General features: G+C 37.6%; 1 protein-coding gene across 9 annotated transcripts in view; it reads left to right on the top strand.

The window, feature by feature from the left end:
* Positions 1-24,013, top strand: part of C2H8orf34 (chromosome 2 C8orf34 homolog) — a 420,783-nt gene that overhangs the window by 85,480 nt on the left and 311,290 nt on the right. For 7 of the 9 annotated variants that reach the window (XM_045144295.1, XM_045144296.1, XM_045144291.1 and 4 more), the window contains one exon: positions 13,361-13,489. The exons of the other annotated variants lie outside the window; for them this stretch is intronic. In XM_045144295.1, coding sequence (XP_045000230.1) covers positions 13,361-13,489 — 129 coding nt within the window. The remainder of the gene's footprint in view (positions 1-13,360; positions 13,490-24,013) is intronic. 9 annotated transcript variants of the gene reach the window in all.

Raw genomic sequence — 24,013 nt, forward strand, 5'->3', positions numbered from 1 at the left:
TCTACCTACATGTTTTCGTCATCCCCAAAGGGAAATTCTGTATCTGCTAAGCAGTCACTGTACCCTAAAATCTTCAACAGCCCCTGGCTACTGGCTCTATCTCTGTTAATTTATCTGTGGGTATGTTGTGTGAATGGAATCATGGATTTGACCCCGGTATGTATGGCTAATTTCAATCAGCCAGCTTTTGCAGGTCATCTACATTTCAGCAAGTACATAACCTTATTCCTTTGTAGGCAAACAATACTCCATTATGTAGCTATAACACATTTGTTTATCTGTCTGTCTCTTGATACATGTTTTAGTTCTTGCTACGTTTTGGTCATTGTGAATTGTGCAGCTATGGTCATTCACATACATGCATTTATTGGGTAATATGCTATAGTGTAATTGGTGGATCATAAGACAATTGCCAGCATAATTTTTGAGAAGCCACCAATTCTTTTGTATAGAACTATGCCATCTTACATTCCTGACAGTGGTGGATCAGGGCCTCGATGCGCCACATACTCACCAAGACTTGTCATTTTCATTAAGAAGGTGTAGCCAATCAAATGGCTATAAACATAATGTTTCATTGCTATTTTCATTTCCCTAGTGAATAATGATGTTGAGAACTTTTTTCCAGGACTTCTTGTCCATTTGAATATCTTCTGAGGAAAATTGTCTGTTCAAGTTTTAGTTTAATTTTAAGTTTGTTGTTACTCTTTTTTTCTTGCTTCTGAGTTGTAAGTGTTCTTTGTTCTGGACAGAGATTTTTGTCAGTTATATGATTCCTTAGCATTATATCCCATCTTGTAGGTTATCTTTTTACTTTCATTTAAAAAATCTTTGTTTATTTATTTGCAAAAAGAGAGAGAAAGAGATAGAACACCAGAGGTTCTAGCATTTTCAAGTGAACTCCAGACACACGTGCCACTTTGTGCATTTGGTTTTACATGAGAACTGAGGAATTGAACCTAGGTCATTAGACATTGTAGGCAAGCACCTTAACCACTGAGTCATCTCTACAGCCTTCTTTTTACTTTCTTGATGGTGTTTATTGATGCACATTAAAAAAATTTATAAGCAGATCACTTTTGCTTTCTTTTTCTGATTGTGCTTTTAGTGTTCTATCAAAAAAAACTCTTGCTAAACCCAAGAGCATAGGGATTATCCATGTATTTTCTTTTTTTCTTTTAAAGTATTAGCACTTTAATGCAGTGTTTTCACATTGTGAGTGTTTTTATATATGTTGGAAAGTAGAATTCCAACTTCATCTCTTTTTTTTTTTTTTTTTGAGGAAAGCCCAACAGACTGGCCTTTTTTTTTTTTTTTTAAATTTAATTTATTAGTTTTCTTTTCAGTAAATACAGGCAGTTTGGTACCATTATTTAGGCTCATCTGTGATCTACCCCCTCCCATTAGACCCTCCTTATTATTGAAAATGGGTCATGCATTGTGGAGTTAGCCCCCAGTTATTAGTATGATAAATGTCTCTGAAAATCATGACCCAACATGTAACTCTGACATTCTTTCCGCCCCCTCTTCCGCAAGATTTCCCTGAGCCATGTTGGGTTCATTTTTGGTCTGCTTCAGTGCTGAGGTGTTGGGGGCCTCTGAGGCTCTGGGTCTCTGATTTGGTAGGAGTTGATTTTTCTCTGCATTGATCTCCTTTTCCAGATAGATGCAGATCCTAAGTAGAGAGCTGCCCCAACATACCTCAGATGGGGCCCAACTGAAACTAAGGACAACTGGCGAAATAAGCAAGGGTGATGTTTTCCTGTGAACTGGATACCAGCACAAAGGGGAAGGAGATCAATGCAGACTGGCCTTTTATATGTGTGTGAGAGAGAGAAAATTGTCATGCCAGGACCCCTAGCCACTGGGATCAAACTCTAGACGTATGTGGCACCTTGTGCACAGGTGTGACCCTGTGCACTTGTGTCGCCTTGCACATCTTGGTGATAGGGGATCTGAAGAGTTGTACATGGGTCCTTAGGGTTTTCAGGCAAGCTCCTGCTAAGACATCTCTCCAGCCACAAACCTCATCTTTTGAATAGATACTTAATTGTTTCAGCATTATTTGTTGAAATTATTATTCTTTCCTCAGTGAATAATCTTAGTGCCTTATTGAAAATCAGGTTTTTTTTGACCGATAATATGAGAGCTCTTTTTCTGTATTCTCAGTTCTGTTTCATCAGCCTGCATGTTTATCATGATGTGAAAACCACCTTATTTTGATTGTGGTAGATTTCAACTATGTTTTGAAATTAGGAGGTGTGAGTCCTTGAACTTTGTGGATGACTTGAAGTACTATGGGTACCTTGAAATCTGTATGGCTTTGAAAATCAATTTTTCATTGAAATAAGCATTTAATGACTATATTAATATGAGAAATAGTTTAATTCTAAGAAGAAAGTTTCTAATCCATATACATGTTTTGTCTTTTTTTCAATTTTTAGGTCCTCTTTAATTTCTTCTATTGACATTCTGTGGGTTTCAGTGACAGGATTAGTACATTTGTAATTAAATATATTCCTATATTTTATTCATTTACATATTATCACAACTAGAATTATTTTTTATTTTCCTATTATCCATATCAGATTGCTATGTTAATATGTAGAAACAAAACTGAATTTTATATGTTCATCTTATTTTTGAAACTTGGCTGAATAAGTTTACTAGTGTTAGTGTTTTGTGCATGTGTGAATTCTTTAGGACTTTAAAAATATAAGCACATACCATATGCAAATAGATGTAGTTTTGTTTATCCCTTTCCATTTTGGATGTCTTTCATTTCTCTTCTTATGCTGATTTCTCTAGCTAGAACTTCTGAAGCAAGGCTACTCTGAAATCTGAAGGCAGACATTGGTGCCCATCTTAGAAGAAAAGCTTCCAGTCTTATGCCATTGAGTACCTCTTTCACTGAGATTTTCCAAAGTGCCTTTTATTATATTGATGAAGTTCTTTCTAGTTTGTTGGATACTTTTGTATATTTTAAAAAATATATTCATGGGCTGGAGAGATGACTTAGAAGTTAAGGCGCTTGCCTACAAAGACTAACGACCCAGGTTTGATTCCCAGGACCTACATAAGCCAGATGAACAAGGAGGTACATGCATCTGGAGTTTGTTTGCAGTGGCTGGAGGCCCTGGCATACCATTCTATCTCTCTTTCTCTCAAATAAATAAAATTAAATTAAAATGTATTCAATTTTTTCAGTCACTATTTGAGATGATTGTGCAATTTCCCTGTATTCTATGAGTATGATATTTCATATTGATAAATTTTTGTTGTATAAATAATCCTTGAAACTCTAGAATAAATCTTCTTGGTAATGAAGTATAGATTTTTTTTTGGTGTACTTATGGGTCTGTTTTGATATAATTTTATTGGGTACTTTTGTAACTACATTCATAAAGGATATTTCTCTATAGGTTTTGTTTCATGTCATATCTCTGCTATGAAATTATTGCTGGGGTGATAAATTGAGTTATAATGGGTTTATTTCTCTTCAATTTTTGGACAAATTTGAGAAAAGTTTATGTTAATGCTTAGATAAATTCTTGACAGAATTTATTCTGGGCTTATCTTTTCTGCAAACACTTTTATTGCTAATCCATGTCTTTTTAAAAATTCATGATTTTATATAATTGATTTTCTGTTTCTTCCTGAGTAAGTTTTAGTGACTTATGTATTCCTAAAAAACTTATTTTAGCTGAACATGATGGTGCACGCCTTTAATCCCAACACTTGGGAGGCAGAGGTAGGAGGACCACTGTGAGTTTGAGGCCACCCTGAGACTATACAGTGAATTCCAGGTCATGCTGAACTAGAGTGATACCCTACCTCGAAAAACCAACATATATACATTCCATAAAATATTGCATGAAATATATATTTCACTTCCTCATATTTTGTGATTTTGTTATGTATTTGATTTCTAATTTTTCTGTTATGTTCAGAGAACATACTTCAGTGTGGTTTCAATTCTATTAAAGTCATTGAGATTGAGATTTACTCTACTGTATAGTATGTGATCTCTCCTAGAGAATGTCTCATGTGACCTAGACATGAGTGTGTATTCTGCTGTAATCAGTATAGTGTAGTGAATATATTTGGTAGATCTAATTAGTGTATAGTGTATAAGTTCTTCATGTTCTAATTGATTTTTCTCTCTAGTATTCTGTATATTTTTTGTATGACTATTAAGTGATCCAAAATTTATTTTAGTACTCTTCTTTTTGATTACATTAGATTTGCTTCCAATGTTTTTTGTACTGTGAGGCTAATTATATAATGTATATACATAAACATAAATATTATAACATATTATAATCTTATGATGGTTTGACCCATTAACTAACATACAATGTCATTCTTGGTCATTTGTAAGTTTTTTCATAAAATCCATTTTGTTTAACATTATTTTATCCATTTCAGATCTCTTTCCACTCATCATTATCTTGTGAAGATCATTTCTTCTAATATTTGTTCTAGTCCTCTCTCCTTTTGGGATTGCCATTTATGTTAATATTCTATACATATGGATAAAGCAAATGTACAATGCAGTATTAACTAAGTGGCAGTTTATATAAATTTATATATCTTTCTTACCTTAAAATATAATGAAATAAAGCTGGGCGTGGTGGTGCACACCTTTAATCCCAGCCCTCGGGAGGCAGAGGTAGGAGGATCGCTGTGAATTTGAGGCCTCCCTGAGACTCCATGGTGAATTCCAGGTCAGCCTGGGCTAGAGTGAGAACCTACCTCGAAAAAACAACAACAATGTGTGTGTGTGTGTGTGTGTGTGTGTGTGTGTGTGTGTGTATAAAATGAAATAAAAACTATATTAGGAATAGAAAGATATATTCTTAACTAAGATATAACTTGAAATAATACTTGTGGAATAAACTGTGACAGCTTAGATATTTCTTGTCTTTTATTTAAACTCAAACCTCATGTTGAGATTAAAAGGCAAATTTTAGGAAGGGCTCACTGGACTCCTTTGCTCTTCTTCCTAATGTCGACTGACTGAACAAAATTTTCCTTCCTGCTTTCCACTATTTAAAAAAGTTCCAAATGATTCTACATATTTTTAAAAGGAAAAAGGGGTTCCAAATATCTTAGCTTTTAAACACAGATAAAATACTATAAGCTGTGTGTGGTGTGTATGTGTGTTTCTTGAAATCAAATTTGAGTCTTATACATCAAGGCAAGCCTGCTACTATGTAGTTGTAATTCCATTCCATAATGGAATTATCTTCCTCCCTTCTTCCCTGCTCTTCCTCCTCTCCCCTCTCCCGTTCCCTGTCTTATCCCTTCTCTTCCCTTTCCTTTCCCTTCCATTACCTTCTCTTTCCTTTCCTTCCCTCTCTTCTCCTTAGGGTGTCCTCAAACTTATGAACCTTTCAGTTCCTTTTTTAAAACATTTTTTGTCTAGTCAAATGTCTTGGCTCACACTTGTGATCCAGTACTTGGAAGGTATAGGCAGGAGAACTGTAAAGTTAAGGCCAACCTGGGATCCGTAGTCCCTGTCTGCACACCTCTCATCCTCCCCAAAACACACTGAGTAAAGAGACACTATTAATCTGAACAGTTGTATGAGAAACAAAACAGCTCTAACCTATCCAGTAGATTATGTACTAGGTATAGATGTAGTTCACAGCAGACACATAGGTGTAGTGTATGAATAAGTGAACAAATTTTGAATGTATAAATAGATAATTCATGAATTTATTCATGCTAAAATATATTCTAATGTTCATAAGTTATCAGGTTAGAAGTTGTACATTTTCAGATAACCAAAAATGTAGCAGTTGTGTGATGCAAGCTGATAGAAACCAAAAAATCTATAAGGCAATATTATGTTTTCAATTTTCAAGTTTCCTGTGATAGGTAAGATAGGCAGGAATCAATGTGAGCAGCTGCTGTGTAGCTTAGTGATGGGGGTTGAGGAAATTTTGCTATGTGGTGTTAAATACTTCTCCAATAACCCAGTATTCAGAGGGGTTGCACACAGTGAATGAATTTTGCCAGAAATGACAAGAAAAATAAATTTTATCATCTTTTTGTATATAGTGGGTAATTTTTCTTAAAGTTTTTTTTTTTAATTTATTTGAGAATGACAGAAACAGAGTGAGAGAGAGAAAGAGACAGAGAGAGAGAGAATGGGCGCGCCAGGGCCTCCAGCCACTGCAAACGAACTCCAGATGCCTGCACTCCCTTGTGCATCTGGCTAACGTGGATCCTGGGGAATCGAGTCTGGAACTAGGTTCCTTAGGCTTCACAGGCAAGTGCTTAACCGCTAAGCCATCTCTCCAGCCCTATAGAGGGTAATTTTTTTACAGCCATTTCATATCTATGATCCAGCTAAGAAAATTGAGAGAAGAATATTGGTTTCAGTTCAATCAAAACCTGAAACTGGACTTGAGAGATGGCTTAGTAGTTAAAGCACATGCCTACAAAGCCTAAGAACCCAGGTTCAATTCTCCAGGTTTCATGTAAACCAGATGCACATGGTGGTGCATGCATCTGGAGTTGGTTTGCAGTGGCTAGAGGCCCTGGCACTGTCATTCTTATTCTCTCTCTGTGTCTAATAAATAAATTAATTAATAAAAATAGATCTTTAAAAAGTGAAAACAAATGTCAATAGTTTTGTTAATGTCATATTTTTGCATTTGAAATAATATTTCTGTTTCCTTTTTGTTTAATTATAGGCTATATACAGACAATTAGTGTGATATTTATGGATTACCACTACAAAGTTAAGATAAAAGGAAAGGACAGTGCATATGTATCTTTGTACATATCATATACAGGTAAAAGAATAGAGATAGCAGAATAATGTCTCACACATCTTAAGCTAGTAATGCAGAAGACAGAGACCATGACCTTATTGTGGCCAGTTTTCAGTTTGTCATCATGATAGTACTGGGATCTTGCCTAACATGTTTAAAATAACAATAGAGTCTGGTGGAAACTTGAATATGAGAACATTAATTAGGTTTTAAAATGTAGGATTAAAAATTACAAATAATTGAAATTATTTTGGTTCAAAAGAAACTGTTTGTCAGTTGTACTAAGTTCTGGTTAAGAACAAGAAACTTGTATGTTACTTTGCAGTATAGTGACTGAAGCTAATAACAATATAAAGTGTGTTTCAAAAACCTGGATGAAAGGATGCTGAATCTTTTCACCATCAAAAATGATAGAGATAAGAGAAAGTCACATTTATTCTGATTTATTCCTATGTGTACTGTGTCTAAGTAGGGAAGATAATGTGGCTCCCCACAAATACATGTAATTTTCCTGTTTTATGTATCAGTTGAAGAGGAAGAACCAAAGAAAGTCAGGATCGGGACTGTGCTCTCAGACAATGCTGAGTTCCTCTTTGCCACACATTGCACAGTTTTACATTTCTCATTAGTAACATGGAGTTCTGATAAAAAGTTATTGATAGATAATATCTAAAAAAAATCAGGTGGGGAGACAGTAAATTTATTTTTTAACCCATAAACAAAAACAATTTATAGAAGTCACAGTGAGTCAAAATTTGACTTATATAGAAGGAATTATTCAAAATTTACCCCTGTTTGATCTATAACAGGCTATTGTGTGGCATAGTAGCCCCATGAAGAACAGGGAAATGTCTTTCTGAAAAACACTGAGGCAAGGCATCTCCTAGGCTGGATGACATTTTCCTTCGTGGCCTCAAATTAAGTCATTAGCTCATATTATCTCAGGATGCTTTTCTACTGCATTCCATTAACCTTGAGGATAATTTTCAAAATTTTGACTGTAGCCCTGAGTTTTAAAACCAAGTAGAACCCAAGTAAGGCTTCAGAGTTCCAGACCCCGTCATACCAGACTGAGGGACTCCCAGGTCTCCTGTTACTTACCAAAACAGCTTCAGAGAGCACCAGCATGTCTGTTCACACCATGATCAGTGGTGCCCTTGGCTGTACCGAATTGGGTTGCCATGCTGTCTATGGACTATCACAAGCTACAAGCAAGAAAAGGGATTGATCTTAGTTTCTCTAAGTTGCTGAGGTAATCTTCTAGAAGTTGTACCAGGTCTCTGCTGTCCTGTGTATGACTTCCCTGGAACTCTATGGCTTGAACCAGGTTCATAGGTCTTCAGTCTTCATGAGTTGGTGTTCACAGGCAAGCTCTGTTGGTCTCACCTGGTCTTGTCAACACTGGTGTATTTGTGGTGGGGAGGGCCTGTAGGCACCAGGCTGAGCTAGGATGCTGGGCAGCTGACCCATGGCCAGTGGGTATCTGGAAGTTTAGACTTGGGTTTTTTTAAAATTCTATTCTTCTATTTTATAAATTAAAAGATAAAGCAGAGAGATTGATGATACATGGCTTTTTCCAAGGAATGAAGTGATGCAATAATAAATACTGCAGAGCAGAGAAATCGCACAAAGAATTCTGACAAAAGTGTCATGTTATGTTAGGAGAAATATGCTACACATATCCCTATACTTATTCTCTCAGTTGAGCCTCTCTCTCTTCCAGAGGGGCTCACCATTGGAAATGTCCTCTGTGCCTGCAACTGTTTCTAGCTGGGTAACAATTTCTGTGTTCAACTTCTGCTGTTTGAATATCATTGTGCTCTTGTTAGTGATGCCTCTATGCCCAGCATCCTTTATAGAGTGAAGCACAGATGAGGCTTCTTCCTAGGGTTTTTAAAGTTTTTAGGCTTAATTAAATATTGGAAGTAATATTTGCTTATTTTTACTCAGTTCTAGAAATGGCTTTAGATTGTGTATCTGTCACTTCATGCACAAATGTACCATATATATGAATATATATCTATATAAATTGCTAATACACACACACACACACACAGAGGCTAGCTGATCAGCAAGCTTCCAGGCAATTCTCCTGTTTCTACATCTCTTCTTGTCCTAGGCATGCTGCGATTATGGGTGCTAACAGTACAGCATCAAGCTATACATGTGTTCTGGAGATCTGAACTCAAATACTCATGTTTGTATAGCAAGTGCATTATGTCCTGAACCATCTTCACTGCACAAACTAGACTTTTTAATAACCACAAACTATAGCACAGTGTGAGTGCACCACAATTTATTCAGACATTCCATGTTGAATGGCATATATATTACTTTCAGGGCTTTGCAACACAGACTCACTGCTGAAATAAACTAATAAAAATCTTGCCCTTCATTCAGGTTTGAATGATTTTACATATGCACAATACGGATGTTTTCATGTTCTTCATGAAGGCTCACTGGACATAAGGGGCAGAGTCAAGGGGTCTGTGCCTTTGTTCATTGTAACGTATATGGCCAGATCACTTTCTAAGAAGCTATTGTAATGATATATTTCAACAGTTTAAGAGTATTTATTATATTTAGTGTATACAAATATTTAGAATGTTATTTAGTTTGATTTTTATCAGAACAAAATGTACATGATTTAAAAGTAAAGCAATATTACAGCATAGTATTGTTGTGCGATTAGAAATCCCCAAGCCTGTGAATCAACAAATCTGCCAAGCCACCAAGGCAGTGGCTTCTGAGATCTTGCCCACAATTAACAAAGAATTGAGAAATGTATATGCAGAGAAGGGAAAGTCATGAAAGATTTATTTTAAGAGAGAGGGAAAACAGGAGAAAAGGAAAACCAGAAAAGCTTGTGAGCCAAGAGGAGTTCTCTTCCCATCCCAGTTGGGACAGGAGAGGGAAAGAAAGGGAAAAATCTCACACAGAGACATTGAGTACATTCATTTATGTAAATTAAGTAGCCAACTCAGATGATCCTCAATGCCAAGTTCAAATCAAGAAGGATCTTGCTGCTCAGTATTGCCATCTTGGATGAGACTGAATCAGATTGAAATTCTAGTCTCTCCAGGGTAGGGTGACATCCCTGTTCCTTTGGACCTCGGTCTTTTATTTTTTTTAATTTCTATTTATATATTTGACAGTGACAAAGAGACAGAAGGAGGGAGGGAGAGAGAGAGAGAATGGGCGCGCCAGGGCCTCCAGCCACTGCAAATGAACTCTAGAACCATGCGCCCCCTTGTGCATCTGGTTAACGTGGGTCCTGGGGAAAATCGAGCCTCAAAGGAAGTCCTTAGGCTTCACAGGCAAAAGCTTAACCGCTAAGCCACCTGTCCAGCCCTGGACCTCGGTCTTTTGACTGACTACATATTTAAAAAATAAAAAGCTACCTTGTTCCTAATCTATCAGTATTGTTCCATTTTTCCTCAGCACTGTACATGGAAACATTTTCAACTCCTTTGAATTAGTTTGAAAGTCTACATACTTATCATTTTTTCTTTTTTAGTTTGAGAGAGAGAGAATTGGCACACCAGGGCCTCATGGAAGGTATTGGTAGGTATCTAGGTAGCCATTAGTCGTGGAAGTCATTGAAGGGCAGACCCAACTTCCTGTTCCCTTGGTAACATTAGAAACTGAAACATCCCAATTGTTCCTCCATAGTATTTAAAATGCCCTATGAGAGGAAGGAGAGTGGAAATATCAGGGGTATAGTTGAGGGAAAGCTACTTTGCTTTTTGCCTCTGGCCCTGGATGAAGACATGACATTTTAGGTGACCCAAAACATAAGATTATGGTTTCCTCCCTTATGAGTTAATCCAACAGACCCTATTTGTCACCTGGTCAAGAGACCATCTCTCATCCATTGACATGCTAAAGAGGTGAGAGGAATGTTTCTCCTCTTAAAGAGACAATGCACTTAAACCGCCATAAGACCTACAATTGCTCAGATTCTCACTGCTGAACCTGCCTGCTTTTCTGAGTTCTAACTCAGAGAGGGTGTATTTTCCTTTCTTTCTCATCTTTGTATGTTGGCTGAAACCCTAAGCATGCTTGCCCTGAAACTGTGGGGAAATGCCACACATTTTTTCAATAAATTTCAATTGCTTTACTCATGCCTCATCATATGCAGGCTTTAGACAAAGAACTGAACAGGGTGATAAATCTGCAATGGTACTAACTAGGATTTCTACTTTAAAAATATTTAATTAAATTAATTAATTAATTTTAGAGAGAGAAAGAGGCAGATATCAGTCTACCTATCATCTATCTATCTATCTATTTATCTATCTATCTATCTATCTATCTATCTATCTATCTATCTATCTATCTATCATCAAGAGAATGGGACCACCAGGGCCTCTAGCCACTGCAAACGAACTCCAGATGCATGCGCCCCCTTGTGCAATTGGCTCAACATAGGTACTGGGGAATAAAAACCTGAGTCCTTTGGTTTGGCCAGCAAGCACATTAACTGCTAAACCATCTCTTGAATCTGGCTCTTTAACTTATTTATATTTTTACTTTTTTTTTTTTTTTTTTGAGGCAAACCCAACAGACTGACCTTTTTATATGCAAGAGAGAGAGAGAAAGAAAGAGAGGGAGGGAGAGAGAGAGAGAGAGAGAGAGAGAGAGAGAGAGAGAGAGAAAGAATATTGGTACACCAGGGCCTCTAGCCAATGCAATCAAACTCCAGACATGTACACTTTCACCACCTTGTGTGTCTGACTTATGTGGGACATGGAGAGTCACACATAAGTCCTTAGGCTTTTTAGGCAAGTGCCTTAATCACTAAGCTATCTCTCCAGCCCTAGCTATTTTTAAACTTGAAGCATCACTGTTTGACCTTCCCCATCCTTTTTAACTGCATATATATCAACTCCTTTCTCATCCTGATAGTAGGCTAATGGAGCTATTTCAAATTTTGGTTAAATATATATTTGCCATCAATGTTAAGTATTATGACTATATATATTGACATTTTTATCATTGACCTATACTGTCCAACTATTAGTTTTTTTTCTAGGATAAATAGTTTTCTTTCTCATTTACTTTGTGTTTATGTATCTATCACCAATGCCATCAATTTCTTAATAGAATCAAATGCATCAAAGAATCAAAATATAATATGCTTTCTTGTTTGATTCTATCTGACACCTCTCTCCTCCATCCCTCTGTTCTATAGCTTCACACTGGATCCCTTAGTCTAGATATGTTCTCAGCTGTCTTTTGAGACCATCTTTCCTTATCTTCCTGAAATTTTCCCTTTTCATTTTTCTCTTCAAAAGTCACTTACTCTTAATTTCTTGTCATTATTTGTTCATTATACTGGAACACTCTCTTTAGCAGCTTTCTAAGAAAAAATGCTTGTGTGAAAAATTATGAAGAATTTTAAGTATCTTGTTTGGCTCATTAACTACTATTTTAAAAATTCCGAGTTAGAAATCATCTTTTGTTAAAATATTGAAGGATTTGTCCTGCTGTCTTTTAGGGCAAAGATTGCTTTTGAGAAATCTGACAGTAGTATAATTTGTTATTTTTGTTCCTGAAAAATTTTCTAATTGTTTTGCTTATTTTTACTTATTTATTTGAGAATGACAGACAGACAGAGAGAGAAAGAGGCAGATAGATAGAAAATGGGCAAGCCAGGGCCTCCCGCCACTGCATACAAACTCCAGATGCATGTGCCATCTTGTGCGTATGGCTTATGTGGATCCTGGGAAATCGAGCCTTGAACTGAGGTCCTTAGGCTTCACAGGCAAGTGATTAACCATTAAGCCATCTCTCCAGCCCAGTTTTTCTAATTTTAATTATCATTGATTAATATTTTAAAATAACAGACCTTAATTTTTTTAGAAATTCATGGACTCTTCAGATTTGGAAAACAAGTTCTTATATAAGTACTGCTTTGACACTGTTCTCTTGAATTGCTGCTTTAGTACTTAAGTACTGTGGAATGCTTACTATCTTCAGGGATATGAGTTTCAGTTTATCTTGATAAATCTCCTTACCACTTACCAGCCTGCTTTTCAGCTTTCAATAATAATGTTGGCTAATAAGGCCTTTTCTCCTTTTTAAATTTACTTTTTGAGGAGAAAAAGGTCCCTAAACTATAATGCAATTTTAGTGCAAACTTGGAATGAGTGGAAATATCCACGCGCATTTACTTTTCTGTTTTTAGAAGACCTAGCAAGAGGATCCTTAAACATATTTGTTAGTTGCTGATAAACAAGTCAGTAACTATTTTAAGCTTGTAGCATGACACAGAATAAACCTTGCCTCTTTGTCCCTCCCCCAAGTTATAGTAATGATTAGTTTTAATTCAGTATCTGAACTTCCATGTTTCATAGATGCTGCCATACTTTTTTATTTATAGAGTTAAACCATTTTCTTCAAACCCAACTTTAAATCTTCCATTTGTTTATCATGAAAAATCCTTGTCCACATTTTTTTGTGCATTGTGCATTTTGTACATTGATCTTGGTTCAATCTTTCACATACAATGAATGGTGAGTTTATATCATTGTAAGGCATGCTCATGAAATAACCATTTTTTTTAAACATAGTGCCAAGGTCAGTAGAGCATCCTAAGTGGGACTGGAGGACTAAACCAGAAAGCCGTGATTTTGATGAATTGAACCACATCCTTCAAGAGAGCAAGAAGCTGGGGAAAGCCCTTGAGAATCTCTCTCGAAGTAAGTTCATTTCCTTGATTATAATTGAAACTCAGAGCCAATATTCAAATAGAAACATTCATTACTATCAGAAATAGCCCATTTCCCATCCTCATTATAATTCTACTGAAGGCTGAGTTCTCAGGGTGTTTGGCTGTGGGCAGACTGAATAGACTATATGCCAGGAATTGTGGGACCCCTTGGAGCTGCTTGATTCTAGTCCCTCTTCATGGTTCCCATTGCCTAGTTCACCTCGTGGCATCTTCGTTATTCTTCTCCTTTGAAAATCTCTATGCCATTTTCATTAATAATCTTTCCTTTGCCTTTATGACTTTTGCATATCTATTAATTTTTCAAGGGTGGCAACAGGGCCAGATTCTTCTTATGAGCCTTTCAGAGCCTGGCATGGTGTCATGTAACTTCATTTTTTACAAATGTAGCAACTTTAATCTGAGGGCATGGGTGAGGGTGTTTTGTGCCATCTAGAAGGGGAGTACCTGAAGCAAATTATTTAACCTCCATTAACCTAATTCTCCCAAACAAGAAGATGAGAGTGTGCTTCCCTGTGGTGGGTAAATGGTCTAAGATATGACACATGTCAAGTGAAATCATCTAAATCAATGTTATTGTCATGAGGACAGGCAATCTAGCAAGCATTTTGATTTGATTATACACACTGTATATGTAGACATGCATGTGTACTTTATAATTTTAGTAATGAGTTCACAGTATTCTGATCTTTCTCTGGTTAAATATTTTCCATTTTAAACATTAGACAGATTGAGAAGCATATTAATGTCATGGCCTGGAAAGAATTTTCTTTTGATATTATGGAATATTATTGATTCTGAAAAAACATATCTCTATAATTTGTTTAAATAATAGTCTTCCTACATAAATAAAAACCCAGTTGCTGGGATTTAAGACAGCCAAGTTTGGGCTAGATTTACTTTTCAAGCAAATAATAAAAAAGTAACATGTCATTATGTTATTTTCATCAAAGGAATTGAATCCTATTAATATGACAAGGGTGTGTGTTAATATTTTTACATCTCATCTACTTTTTTTGAATACATCTTATCTGTCCTTTGAGGCTGACCTGGTACCTTTCAGTTTGTTTTATCACATGGAAGAGCAGTCTGACCATTACACAAATGTTTGAATACAATGTCCATCAAATTTTGTCATTTTAAATGTGACATCAGCCTTGAAAACACTTGCTAATTACTGTCATTAATTACAAGATGTTACAGAAGCCCATTCCCAACACTTTTTAAAGAACTATGACTGTATTTTTATTATGTACTAACCCAATTTGTAACCAAGGGGGCACAGTTCAGGCTGTGATTTTTCTCAGTTAACTATAGGCTGTATTCATCCATTTAGGTTTGGATAATAAAAACCATAGACCAAGTGGCCTTTGAAACAATTGAAATTTGCTTCTCACAGTTTTTGGAGGTTAGAAATGCCAAGATCAGGGCACTGGCTGGTCCTCGTTTAGGGAAGGCCCCTTGCTTTATTTATAGGAAGTGCCTCCTCTTTCTGTACCCCCACATAGTGGAAGGGGCAAGGAAGTCCTGTGAACTCTTTCTATATCAGCATTAATTTAATTCAGGAGTGGGGAGACTCTTGAGACCTAGTCATTTCCCAGGCTACACCTCCAATCATTGTCACATTGGGGTTTGGGTTTTAATATAGGAATTTGGGAAGTAGGGGACACAAATATACAGACTGTCTCACAGCTGATTTCTGTGACCAAAAGCCAAGGTGATCCTCTTTAGTATTCAGGGCAGTCTGCAGAAACGACTAGGGGAAATCTTTAGCAAGTGGAAGAAAGGTAACCATTGACAGTAGTTTCTTACAGGCCACAATGGTGCATTTCTGAAAAGTTTCACCTTCTTTTAAAGACTATACCTCATTAGGTCATGGTCATACAGGTTCATCTCCTTCACAGTTGCTCAGCCTCTTTTGGGTAGTATTCTAGACTAGAGAATGAAATGCTTTCACACTCAGTAGTCCCACTCAGACATACAGAGATAGGGCTCTACAGATGTGGGTCCTGGAGACCACTTTAGAATTCTGCCTATCACAACTATTATTGCTACATATCAGATTATAACATGCCCCAGCTGCACACAGTGCAATAAAAATGTCACACTAGTCACATGTACAATTTCCTGTTTTCTACACCCATTGAAGAATAGTTAAAATACCATCTGAAATGAATTTTAATTAAATATTTGATTTAACCTACTGCATCTAAATCATGTTTCATTTATTTTCCCTATAAAATGACTAAGATATGTCCCATTCCTTTTAGATGGCTAAATCTTCTAATTCTAATGAACTTCAATTTATAGCACATCTTAGTTGGAGCCCCATACTTCAAATATTGTATCACCACAGAAGAGGTGGCTGCCATACTGGGGAGCCCAAGTTATAAACAAACACTCCTCTTGAGTTTGAAATAACTTCAGAGAGAGTCAGGTTTCCTTTTTGTACTAAAGATGTCAAAAGAAGTGTCCATTTTTTTTCACTCCTTTTGCTCTGCAAAGGGATTGTTATTGTACCAATTTTTGTACTGAAACTTTTTAATATATTTATTTATTTGAGAGAAAAAGAGATAATGAACATGTTAGGGCCTGTAGCCACTGCACATGAACTCCAGATGCATGTGCCACCTTGTACATCTGGCTTACATGGGTACTGGGGAATTGAACCTGGGTCCTTATGCTTCGTAGGCAAGCACCTTTATCTACTAAGCCATCTCTCCAGCCCCTGATACTCTTTTTACTGTGGTTAATAGTTGATTCCAAATTACCAAACAGAATAAACAATTTTTTAGTCCTTATAATACAAAATTGCTCTAGTAGTTTTCTTCACACAGTTGATAGTCTTTCTTCATACTCTCTAACCTCCAACTTTCTGGGAGGCGGATCTCCTGGATCTTCTGGGTCTTCTCTGGATGCCCTCATACCACTTCTTATAGGTCTTCCTCAAGAGTTCTTTCTGTCCTCAACTAGATTTCTCCTTTATATTCAGTTCAAGAACCCAGCCCATGGGACAGTGCTGCCCACAGTTAGGGTAGTCCTCCATCTCAACTAATCTAATGTAGAAAATCCCTCAAAGACATGACCAGAGAGTTGTTTCTATGGTTATTTGAAATCCTGTCAAGTTGACAACGAGAGATTAAACATCACAAGCTACCCTTTTTATATGATGTCTGATATTCAAACATAATACACTTAAATCATAAACTTCCATCTCTTGTCCCTAGAGGCTCATGGAAATGCATTTAGACCAACTTCAAAAGTCCCCATAGCCTTTATCAGTTCCAACACTGCTAAAAAGTCTAAAGTCTTGTGTGAGACTGAAGACAGTCTGAGAGACTGTGAACTCCTGTTAACATCAATAAAAACAAGTTACCTACTTTCAGTATATACTGACACAAAGGAAACAGTCCCAATCCAAAAGAGGTGAATGGAGACATATCAAGGAATTATCAGACAAAAAGCTAGATTAAAACTCAGCAAGGCAGACTCCACATCTTGAAGCTTTTTGTCTGTCATCTGGAGCGTGGGATGGGATGATCTGGGCTCCAAAGATATTGGATAATTCCATGCCTCCAGTGGTATCTCTCTTGTGGTAAGTCTGCTCCAGATCTACAGCTTTATAATATCCTCTGGTTCTGGAATCTTGAATATCCTGGAGTCTCCATCTGAACTTAGGGTTCACCTTCCTTCACAGATTCAAAAACTGGCCTTATAGGGCCTTTAGCAGGTATCCTGGCCCTGCTTACCCGGTTTAACCACACTGACCTCTGGAGCCATGGTGAACTATTCCATGACCTTCTTAATCTTAGTTCTTTCATTTTTTTTTCCAAACCAGTGCTATGTGAAAGATATTGCTAAGCTCTTGCCAGTTGTGGTGGCATACACCGTTAATCCAAGTACTCTGGAGGCAGAGGTAGGAGGATTTCCATGAGTTCGAGGACACCCTGAGACTACATAGTGAATTTCAGGTCAGCCTAGGCCAAAGTAAGACCCTACCTTAAAAAAAAAAAAAAGGATGAAAGATACTGCTAAGTTCTTGAGATAAAAATAGGGGTTGGGAGCTGGAGAGATGGCTTAGCAGTTAAGGCACTTGCCTACATAGCCTAAGAATGCTTGTTCAAATCTCCAGGTCCCACATAGTAGCCAGATGCAAAAGTGACACAAGCGTGCAATGTTTCACATGCACACAAGAAGGTGCATGCATCAGTAGTTCGTTCATATTGATTGAAAGGCTCTGACATGCCCATTCCCTCTCTGTTTCTCTGTGCCTCTTTCTCTCTCTCTCTGTCTCAATAATAATAATAACAACACATAATAATAATAATAATTGGATTTGGACTCCAGCTGTAGTAGTCTCTATAGGCTGACCTTCAAGAAGCAGACACCTCTCTGCACTGTTCCTCCTTAAGACCTGTTGCTTTTAAAAGAATTTCCATTCTTTCTATATTGAGCCTTTAATGGGTTGGGTCTTGCTTCCAGGGCATCTTTACTACTATCAAAATTCAGAGGAGTGGATTTCTCTTTAATGGTAGCAATCATCTTAACAAGTACAGCTGAAGGAATTGCTATCTATGGGCCTGGGACTTTGAAGTTCCTTGCATTTCTTTCTGTGTCAAACTATATTTTTTATATCTTATGTTCTGTATTTTTTCTTTCTTCCATTAGATAATTTCATAAAAGCAGCCAAAAGAAGCCAAACCACAAACCCAAGACTTGCTCGCTTGAAATTTTCTCTGAAAAACACATTATTCCATTATTTTTAAATTGAACTTTTTTCAGGTTCTCAGAGCCAATTTCCTTGCCAGAATATCACAGTAACTGCATCAAGCCCAGTTCTCAATAAAGACTTTCTTCCACGTTGAAACATCATAATCTGTGCCTTTACATTCCACATTCTCTCACCTTTCTGGTCATTCAAATTTCTACCATGATGTCCCATTAAGCTCTGGCTACAGCCTGGTAATATTTCTCTACTACCAAGTTCTAAATTCTTCCACATTCCTCTGTGAACAAGTTCCAGAATTCTAGGAACCACATGGTCAGGTTTGTTAAGGAAATGTCCCTACTTCTTGGTACCAAGTTTTTGTTATTGTTGTTTTATTTCAAGTTAGGGTATTGTTGTAGCCCATGCTGATCTGGAACTCACTTTGTAGTTCCAAGCAGGCCTTGAATTCATAGAAATCCTCCTATCTCTGCCTCCCAATTTTCTTTATTAGTTTTTTTTCTTTATTAGTATTTTCTTTATTAGTTGCATTCTCATTCCTGGGACAAATTACCAGAAAAAAAAATCTTTTTAAGCAAAGAAGGGTTTAGTTTAGCTGTCTGTTCCACAGGATAGAGTTCATCATGGCAGAGAAAGCATGGCAGGAGTAGGAAACTGGCCCATATCATCACATCAGCAAGGAAAAAATAGAGTAGATTGATGAATGCTGAGTGTTCATCTAGCTTTACACTTTTTACATATTCCAGGAACCCAGCCCATGTGATGAAGCTGCCCAGATAGGGTGGGTCCTCCTACCTCAAATAATATAATCTAGAAAATATATCACAGTCATAACAAGAGATCTGTTTCCATAATGACTCTATATCCTGTCAAACTGACAAGCAGAAATTAACTATCACACTATGGTCAATCATTTCCCCAGTTATTTTAAGTGATGTTTATTTTCAATTCATCTTACTCTCATTATTTAATCATCATTCCTACATAGCTAACTCGAATATGCTTATTTCCCATTCGGACCCTTTTAAACTACATACTAAATGCCTGGGGCATATCTCTATTTATATAACCTAGTACTATGAACTCAATATATATGAGTGGATCACACCCGCACATCTTCTACTTCAACAGGACACTTCAGCATGCTGTCTTAGGTCATGGTAATGAATCTTACTTAACTATTTTATGTCTTTGTCTCTGCCTCTGTTTCTTTCTTTTTCCCTCCCTCCCTTCTCTCTTCCTCCCTGCAAGTAATAGTTGCCAAATCTTATTAATTTTTCCTCTAGAACATGTATTGAATTTGATTCTTTTCTCTACCCCATCAGTATTTTGTAGCTCATACACTCAACATTCATGATGCGCTCATATGTTTGTCAGTTTGACACCTTCCATTTCATTCATATCCTGTGCAAGAAAATTACAGGTTACCATTCCTGCTCTTACTGAGTTTACGAATGGCCAGATTGCCATAATATTATCTTAGGGGAATCCTACAGCCAGAATCTGTGGCTTGGTATAAGGTAAGTATTTTCTCTCAAGGATAATGGCTTGATGTTGTGTGTCTGGGATGCATGCTATCAATCCTGTTATTCCACCATCTTCAACACGTGCCATTCAAGGTTGCTGTGGAAGCAGGAAGAGCCTATGGTGCATTATAGCAGAAGGTTTCATTGCCTAGGAGTGTGGAAGTGGCATGCATCATGTTTACAAAACTTCTACACCTAGCTGCAAAGCAGCTGAGCAACCTAGGCTAGCATGTGTGCCCAGGTGAAGTCTGGAGATGATTTAGGAATGAGTTGTTCATACCTGCAACATTTTCTCCAGTAAGCCTATTCTACAGGAGTAGTGGGTCTCAAGAGAAAACATGATGCTTGTTTCAGCTCCATTTAAAAGCTCAGAGAAAGTACTTCAGCATCTGGTCCTTTACTGTGTCTCCAGCATCATCTCTGGGCTCGCAAACGTAGCACCTTCTCTTAATATCCTTCCCTGGCATGCAATTGCTCATGCCAAAGCCACCACTCTCACCTCACTTCTGTGCACAGTTTCCCTTTCCAGCAAACTGAATCTACTCTTCTTTTTAGCCTTAGATCCAGCGTATCGTTTAGGATGACTTATGTCTTACTGCCATCTCTGGACAGAGTGTGGAACCTCCTTTGGAGCTTCTGTACATTCCTCTGACTCTACTTACCTGCTACCATTCATTTTCCATGTGTCCTTTGGACGTGGAGGTTTCTGAAGTCCAAGTTCCTTTTCTTTCCAATGTCTCAGGACTTGGCAGTGATTATCAAAGGACACAGTTGGTAGCTTGCTGATGAGTGCTACTTCACTTCATCCTGATCCACCTTCCTAGGGACCCCTTCCCTACTCTGCTTTTCTTTACTTTTGATCTCCCTTTGGTTTGTGTCTAAGTGTGAGCCTTTGACTCAAGATGACATGAGTTGTGGTGTTTGCACATTTGGGGTGTTTTCTGGGACTTGGGGATGTGATTGTGAGTTATATATTGGAGAGTCATGCTTAAAAATGCAGAGCTATGTAGGTAAACAGACAGACAAGATCAAAATGCTTCAGTTACTTTAGTTTGTGTACTTGGGCAACAGAACCAGTAGCTTGGTGAAGTGTTCTTCCCAGAGTGTCACGGCTTCCAGTGTTTTCTGAGCCTAATCCTTTCACTGTGTCTGCCAGCTTTCTCTGAAGAGGCAATGCCAGGATGAGTGTCTTCAGCCCATCTAGACATTAGTCTGTTTATCACAGTTCATGTGAAAAGACTGACTGGAGCTTTTCCAGGGAAACGAGCCCAGCTGTTGTGGAGCAGAAGACAGACATTTATGCTTCATGTCTGATAATGTCAACCTGGACACAGTCAACAAAAAAACACAAAGGACTTTTGTTGTCAGTCAGTCATGAGTGTACTAAAAAGTCCTGGACATAATCACCTGAGGAGATAGAGGCTAAGAAACCATGAGAAAAAGTGGAGGCTGATCATATGTCAAAAGTGTGCTCATTCATTCTCACATTCACTAATAGTGTGCAGGAATAACAAAGGTGATGGACATGTGGATCTGGACTTCATGGTCACCTTATAGTAGAAGACGTAGGTATGAAAAGCATCATTTCAACACCTGTTAAGATGTGGTTCAAGAGAGCTATGACGGTACGCGAGAACCTCCGAGTGGATTGAATGACAGCCTAACAGAGAATGCATCTGGGTTGTTTCAAAGGTGAAGGGAAGGGGCAAAGGTGGTGTGAAGGTATATAAAGGCCTGAGAAAATTAGGAAAGAGAAAGATAAATGTGTGTAAGAAGACCTTAAAAGGAAAAGGACTTTTTACTGTTTTTACTTTCTTATTTTCTTTTTACTATTGATGTCTAGAGGATCAAGTAAGTAGATATGGACAGTGAAGCTGAATGTTGAGATAGAGAAGAGTCAGGGGGTGGCAAGATTACAGGGCTTCTCTCCTGAGTCACATTGTGAGGTTTGCACATGGCAGGGTGTGTGTGTGTGTGTGTGTGTGTGTGTGTGTGTGTGTGTTTATGTGCATGTGTATGTGTTCATATTCATGTTGGTGCGCATGTATGTGTGGAGACCAGAGGTTGACATTGGGTGTCTTCCTTAATCACTATTCACTGAGGCAGGATATCTCACTTGAACCAGAGCTTACAGATTAGGCTACTCTAGTTAGCCATCTTGCTCCAGGTGTCCCCTGCCTCTGCCTCTCAAGTGATGGGATTACAGGTGACTACCATGCCCACTTAGCATTTATGTAGGTACCAGACAGTAAACTCTGTATTCTTTGGACTCTTCCTACCTCCAAGGGTTGCATTGTACTAACCATCATATTGAGGAAACATGAGTGTAGAGTTGACTTGGCCCCTGGGTAAGGTAAGGGCAAGGACAGATATGAAGACAACTGGAAATAAAGCAGCAGCCCTAGGATGGGAGTGTTAAAATGTAAACCAGGGTGTACTGATTGTCATGAGGGAAGGATGAGAACAGAGGTAAGAATGTATGTAGTTTCTTCTGTTTGGGGTTTTGTTTATAAACAGGAAAATTGAATGCTATCTGTACCTCAGATAAGAATTCAAATGGTCCTCAGAATATTCAGACAGATGTGGCACTCATAGATAATATCAACACTTCAGATACAGATAGGAAAATGAGAATGAATAGGAATTACAAGAGAGATTGGGTAAAAAGAAAAATAGAAGGTTTTCATGAAAATCAAAGAGGGAAAATATTCCAGAAAATCATAGTATTGAAACTGTCAGATAAATTCTCTAAGAAGGAAATGGAAATATATGTATGGTGTGTGCAGCTATTCCCAAGCTGTTCTCCCATTGTTTATTGTAGTGGAAAGTTGGAAACTATGCAATTATTTTAGAAAAAAATGGATAAAGAAATCCTGGTGCCTATCTTGTCATTAAATAATATAGAAGTATTTTTAATAAAAAGTGAAGCTACATTTTGATATATGTTTATATATGTACCCTTATTTTGTATTGTATAAAAAGTAGACAACAAAATACATGTGTGTTTTATCTTAGTTTCATTTTAGATATATGCATACTTAGTCATATAAGATTTCTCTATGCTTTTGTCATCACACAGTATGATGTAGAACAATTCATCTGCTGTTCTCATCACCTTTGTGACTGGAGGTTATTTTTCTGTTCCCATTTGTTGTTAGTTACTTTTGTATTGCTGTGACCAGAACACCTGACCAAACAACCTAAGGGATGGAGCATTTGCTATGGCCCACAGTTCCAGAGATCCAGTTCATTCTTGAGTGGCCTTGTGGCCTGGGCAGAACATCATTGCATTGCAGCGGGGGGGGGGGGGACACTCCTCACCTTGTGGCAGACACAGAGCACAGCAGCAAGGAACGGCCATGTACAGCCTTCATGACCTGCTTTCTCCAGCTGGACCCCACCTTCCGAAGTTTTTACCACTTCCCAAAACATCTGGGGACCAAACATTCACTACATGAGGCTTTGGGAGGGAGATGTTTTGAATTCAAACTATCACAACCTATTTTCTACATTTTTCTGTGATGAACATGTATGGAGTTGAAAAATATAAGCATAAAGCTGTTATCTTTTTGCAATAGGAAATTTTAAGTTTGGATTTATAGTTGGGAGGAATAACATTATTCATTTGAATGTAGCTTTAAAAAGAGAGAGAGAGATGGTAGAAGCCAGTATGCAGAAGGAAGAAGAGTCAGTGAACAAGAGGGAGAGTGGTGGGCAGTGCCATCTCATATGTATGTGTGTATGCATGCATGAATGTTCGTATGTATGTATGTATGCATGTATGTATGTATGTATGTATGTGTGTATGAGTCCATGCATGCTGGGAGTGGTGGTTTGCACTTGCAATCTCAGCACTAAGGAGGTAGAGGCAGGAGAGTCAAGATTTCAAGGCCATCCTCAACAACTTAGCCATTTGAGGCCAACCTAGGATACGTGGGACACTGTTTCAAAAGACCAAATGAAAGAAAGAAGAAAGGAAAAAAGAAGAAATGCTGTGAAAGAAGAAAGTAAGAACATAAAAGGTGTTTATAGAGTTTTGGGGCTATTGGGTCTTGTATGTGTATGAGGAGGGTGTGAGAGAGAACTTGTATGGGTCTGCGTAGTGGTTATGAAGGTATAAGGGAACTGAAAAATAAAGAACTTGAAGATTCAGGTAAGGAAGAAAAGGTGAGGGGGCTAGTGAGATCACTCAGTGGCTTAGCACATATCTGCAAAGCCTAATGACTTGGGTCGGATTCCCCAG

Source organism: Jaculus jaculus, chromosome 2 (genome assembly GCF_020740685.1).
Source record: "Jaculus jaculus isolate mJacJac1 chromosome 2, mJacJac1.mat.Y.cur, whole genome shotgun sequence".
NCBI classification, from domain to species: domain Eukaryota; kingdom Metazoa; phylum Chordata; class Mammalia; order Rodentia; family Dipodidae; genus Jaculus; species Jaculus jaculus.